This window comes from Gorilla gorilla, chromosome Y (genome assembly GCF_029281585.2).
Source record: "Gorilla gorilla gorilla isolate KB3781 chromosome Y, NHGRI_mGorGor1-v2.1_pri, whole genome shotgun sequence".
Lineage (NCBI taxonomy): Eukaryota > Metazoa > Chordata > Mammalia > Primates > Hominidae > Gorilla > Gorilla gorilla.
This window is the reverse complement of record NC_073248.2, coordinates 18,723,914-18,729,450: the sequence shown is the minus strand read 5'-3', so window position 1 is coordinate 18,729,450 and position 5,537 is coordinate 18,723,914. Positions and strand designations below refer to the sequence as shown.

The window sequence follows — 5,537 nt, the reverse complement described above, 5'->3', positions numbered from 1 at the left end:
TGGCAATGTCTGGGGACACTTTTGGTTGTCTGGCTTGGAAGAGAAGGTACTATTGAAAAAATAGAGACCAAGGATACAGCTGAATCTACAAAGCACAGGACAGCTTCCCAAAACAAAAATCTGCCGGCTCCAAAAGGCAACAGTGGCTCCATGAAGAACCCCTGGGTCAGCTGAATATTTGGCTGTTAACCACCAAAGCAAAGACCCCAGGAAGGCAGAAACTTGCAGCTGGAAGTTCTTAGTGAGTGGAGGAGCTGGCCGGGGCGTGGCAGATCTGATCTGGCTACCCTAGGGAGGAGTGGAGATACAGCACCAGCCTGAGCCTTCAGGCAGGGCCAGTGAACTCCCACAGGGATTCAAAATGCCTGTTGCGACTCACTCCATCCTCTACCTGAAGCGACAGGCCAAGGAGGGAAAGGCAATCTCAGTCCCGCTATGAAGACCGGCACCCCGCTGCTTCAGCCGAGTTCCCCGGGGCAGATTTTGGATACCCTGGATGTGCTCCCTCGCGATATGGGTGGAGATTCTGGCCGGTGCTAGGCCACCAAATGCATGTGCCATGTATCTTCAGACCAGGAAGACTGTACTAAGAAGGTCCCCAAGAGGGGCAGGATGCAATGTGACGGCTGTAATCTCGCGTTGTTTTTCAGTCGTTCACCTTCCCTCTACCCCTCAAGTAACCTGCAACCATTTTGTCTTCTAATCCAACTAGCTCCCCATGTCTGTTGAGTCAAGATGAGCTGCACAAAAAGCTACACGAAGCGTTGATGAATGTGGGTGTACTGGGCACACTCAAAGTATCGGATTTAGATTTATCTGTTCCATAACTTTTAGAAGTCTAACCTGTAATAGGTAGTTCACATTTAAATTCATCCAATGATTGGGTTTCAAAACTCTACCCTGAAACATTACAGTCTCTTTGAAACCATTGAGAAAATGTTACATTTGAGTCGACTTAAAGGAGAATGTTCGAATAATTAATTGAGCTGCCAATAAGATAGGAGCAGAAAGCATTTATATAATGAACACATTTTGGTAAGAATAGGCCTCTTTTATAAATCTGGCTTACAGGTTCCTAAACTAACGAGTGGGTTTGTAATGCGTTTGGATGTGGGACATTGGCAACATATAGATAAAACTAGTGTTCTAATAGTTTAACTGGAGAATGAACACTTTCATCTTTAAACTATATTGATATGCCTGAATATTTCATTTGGGCAGCAAATATTTGTTAGCGTACTTTATATTTGGATTAACAACTAGGAACAGGATTAGCTCAACATGTTTTCCTTGCAATATGCATTTCATAAGCATATTTTACATTTAAAATATGTAGATATATCCTGTGCATATATCCTTTTTAAATTTAAGTTAGATGGTGTGAGCATTTCTCTGTTTCCTTAAAAGTTTCTTGAAATCCTCATTTTTAGTGGCAACAGTCTTATCTTTGAATATTTTTGTAACACACGTAGCAGTCCCTTGTTGTTAAATATTTTGGTTATATTTTGCAACAGTCCACAGAGGTGGGATGAACTAGCAGAATTTTTTCCTATACTTCATATCCCAAGCATAAGCTGCTGAAATGGACTTCTAGGGAAGTGAAGTGAAGAGTCTGCAAATGGGTCTGGCTAACCACCAGTTTCACTTGGAAGCTGAGGAAAGAAACATTTTTGTAGAACACACTGACCTTCTCATCTCACGGGGTAAGGCTCGTGTAGGGGAAGATTCCTAATTTCTGGCCATGGATCTAGAAACATTATGGAAATAAAAGGAAGTTTTCCAATGAATGTAACACATCTTTGTATATCTCTACTGAGACAATCCTACTGAAATTATTTTACCTTTTTTGACTTCCTTCCTTCCTTCTGTCCTTCCTTCCTTCTTTCCTTTCTTCCTTCCTTTCTTTTTTCCTTTCTCCTTTCCTCCCTTTCTCCCTCCCTCCCTTTATTCCTTCTCTCCTTCCTTCCTTGTTTTCCTTTCTTTCTTCCTTCCCTCCTTGCAAGACACAAATTCAAACCCACCCAATTCATGAGTCAATGCACCCTGTATTGAATGGAGAATTGCACCCTCCGTCCATTTCACTACAAGGGAACTCCCTCTTACTAGGAACCCCTAACTCTTTAGTGGCTGATCACCAACAAAGATATGGCTATGAGTCTTCACTTTCTGTTTTCTTTCCAGAAATCGGTTTAGCAAAAGAAAAGGTAACATATTTCCTTTTCTGTTTTTGAACTTTTTATTAACAGTTTTCTTGGGGAGGGGCTGACTGTAACATGCTGCATTATAGATAATTGCTTTTAAACTAGGTCCACTTCTCATTCCTCTTTGAATTTCCATTGTACTTGCACATAATGCATTTGTTATATAGCAAGTGATTACTAAATTTGAAATTCATTTATTGGTATCACATTTAGTCTTTTGTAAAATTGTGATCTAAAATCTCTAAATGTTTAAGAGCTCAAATTGATTTTTCTATTTTCCGTGTTGTTTAATAAGACTCTGCCAATCTGTTGAATTTCTGCTCTGAATTTGGCACTGTGATAGACACACGACAGATGTTTCATGTGTTACAGATGAGGAACCAGACTGTGGAGAGTTGAATCAAGTAACTTAAGTGATGTAGTCCTTAAAAATCTGTAAATTTTCCAAATAATAAAGTGACTGTCATTTTATTTTTTAATACATTTCTAATTATTTTAATGATATTTCTTCATTATGGTTAAACATTTCTCCCAGTTTATTATTTTAAAGGTAGATGCAGCAAACTTTCCCTGTGAATGTGTGTGTGTGTGTGTGTGTGTGTGTGTAGACTGTTTTTTAGAGTAGGTTTTAGTTCACAGCTAGGTTGATGGAGAAGTACAAAGAATTCCTATACACCCACTGCTCCTACACATGCACAGTCTTTCCCACTGTCAACATCTTTCATCAAGGTGGTACATTTGCTACAATTGATAAACCTTCCCCGAAAAGTCATTATTGCCAAAGTCTATCGTTTACATTAAATTTCACTCTTGGTGGTGTGTATATGTTTTTACTTTCTTTAGGTTGTCTATAGTTATCTAAGAGTTTCATATTCCAAAGTTTTAAGGACACGAGAAGCTTAGTATTATAATTATTTTATTTGACATGGAGAATTACTCTGTTGCTCATGCTGGAGTGCAGTGGCCTGATTCCCGGCTGCCAACTTCACCTCCTGGGTTTAAGCGATTCTGCCGCCTCAGCCTCTTAAGTATCTGGCATGACAGGTGCTTGCCCAAGAACCTGGCTAATTTTTCTATTTCTAGTAGAGGCAGGATTTCACTGTGTTGGCCAGTTTTGTCTCAAACTCCATATCTCAAGTGATCCATTTGCCTTGGCCTCCAAAATGCTGGGATTACAGATGAGAGCCACAATGCGTAGCCTTAGTACAGTTTTTGAATTCAAATTTTAAATGTGCTGAGTTTCTTCATACACAACCAGATTTTACTTATCAGCCTTATGAATGTATTTATTTACATACTTATTTTTTAGAAGTAGGGTCTCTCTCTGTCACCAAGTCTGGAGGACATTGGCATAATCTCAGCTTACTGAAACATCTGCCCCTCCTGGGTTCAAGCAATTATACTACTGCAACCTTTCAAGCAGCTGGGATTACTGGCACACACCACCACCTTCTGCTAATTTTTTTTTTTAATAGAGTCTGGGTTACTCTTGGTGGGCAGTGTTGTTTTCAATCCTGAGCTCATGTCATCTCCCCTCATAGGCTGCCCAAGTGCTGTAATTACAACTGTGAGACACTGTGCCTTGTCTGGAATTCTTTTTTGATTTATCTTTCTCTAACTTTCTAATAATTATATACTTCTACTTATCATGTACTTAACAATTGTAAAATTCTTATAACAGGAAGTAATCCCACTCAAACAACTAAATGGTTTCTGCTAACATAAAATACCAATGTAAAATATTTTCTTTAAAGGAAATCCAATTGAAAACATATTCATGTTCTTAGAGTAGACATAATTATTGATATATACTGTAGCAGAAATATATATAAATGCTTGTCCAAAATATCTGTTTAACAGAATTTTAAGTGCACTTTAGTCATGATTGTAAGGACAGTGAAAATTTAGTTTATTTACATTTTTAAATACTACTTTTAAAAGGTTGTAATTGAATAACATTTGATGTAAAACACTTAGAGATTAATTACATGATCAAGAAAGATATTTTATTATTTTAACTCAATCTTTTTGTAATTTATCTAATAGTGTAAGAAAGAGCTTTTATTTTGCTTTGTTAGCATAGTTGTAATCTTATCTTTTCTGAAGGAATTTTCTTAATCTCTTATTCATAAATATATTATAACATTATTTAAAGATTGCTATAAAACTGTGTCTAATTAGTAACATTTTATTTTCTTAAGGTATTTAATATGCAGGATTGATTGCACTCTATAAAATTCACCCTACTTCCAGTTTCTAGAAATCACTGGTAAGATTACTTAGTTTATATAATCTACTTTGGTTTGTTAATTATAACTGAATAGCTTTATAAAGGTAAAATATTTCCTTTTAACAGGTCTCAGGGTCTGATAAAGAAAACCAAAAATATACGAGCCTACATATTTGTAAACTATAGCAAGGTTTTTCTATGTACTTTTCCTTATAAAGTAATAAAGCTAATTTTGAGGGAGAAGAGTAAGAAATTTAAATAGATTTAAATTTCATGTTTTTCCTTGCTGACCATATCTTACTTTTTAAGCAATAGTTCACCTGTTCTGCAGGTCATTTTCCCCATGTTTTCATTTTTGTAATAACTTTCAGATAGTCAAATAAGAAAACTTCAGATGGTATCAAGGGCCCTACAGACACACTGAAAGATACTGTTTGTAAAAATATCCACTGTTGGGAACACTTCTTAAAAAAAAGAAAAAAGAAAAACTTCAAAAATCTGACTTTTAGGCCAAGTGTCTTTGTATACTAGGTATGCCTCTCAAGTACAATTGATAGAGTATTAACTGTATTAATATGTCATTAAAGAAGAAAATATGTGTTTAGTAATGTGTAATATAACTTCTCTTATATATAAGCACCATCCACTGTAACTCTTTGTGATGGCGGAAATGTCTTTATCTATACTGTTTAATGTGGTAGCTGCTAGTCTCATGTGACTATTGAGCAATTGAACAGTAGCTAGTGTAACTGAATAATTCAATTTTTAATTTACATTTAATTAGCTCCATGTGCTTATTGACTATCATAATGAACAGCATAATTCTAAGGTATATAGTTAGTATCTATTGCTTAATTTTTACTTCAGAAGAAAAGGAGATATTACAGAACAATCTATGGGGCAGGAAAAGTGGCTCATGCTTGTAATCGCAGGACTTTGGGAGGCTGAAGCAGGAGGATCACTGAAGGCCTGGAGTTAGAAATCAGCATGGCCAACACATTGAAACCCCATCTCTACTAAAAATTCAAAAATGTGTGAGGTGTGGTGGCAAGTGCCTTTTATCCCAGCTATACTGGAGGCTGAGGCAAGATAATCACTTGAACCTG

General features: G+C 36.7%; 1 protein-coding gene across 1 annotated transcript; it reads left to right on the top strand.

The window, feature by feature from the left end:
• The first annotated feature begins 435 nt into the window (after positions 1–435).
• On the top strand, positions 436–4,617 carry LOC129530203 (centriole and centriolar satellite protein OFD1-like). Its single transcript, XM_055377079.1, is given in 6 exon segments — positions 436–533; positions 713–797; positions 2,004–2,204; positions 4,403–4,418; positions 4,421–4,470; positions 4,558–4,617. Coding segments are annotated over 6 exon segments (510 nt in total).
• Positions 4,618–5,537: the final 920 nt, after the last annotated feature.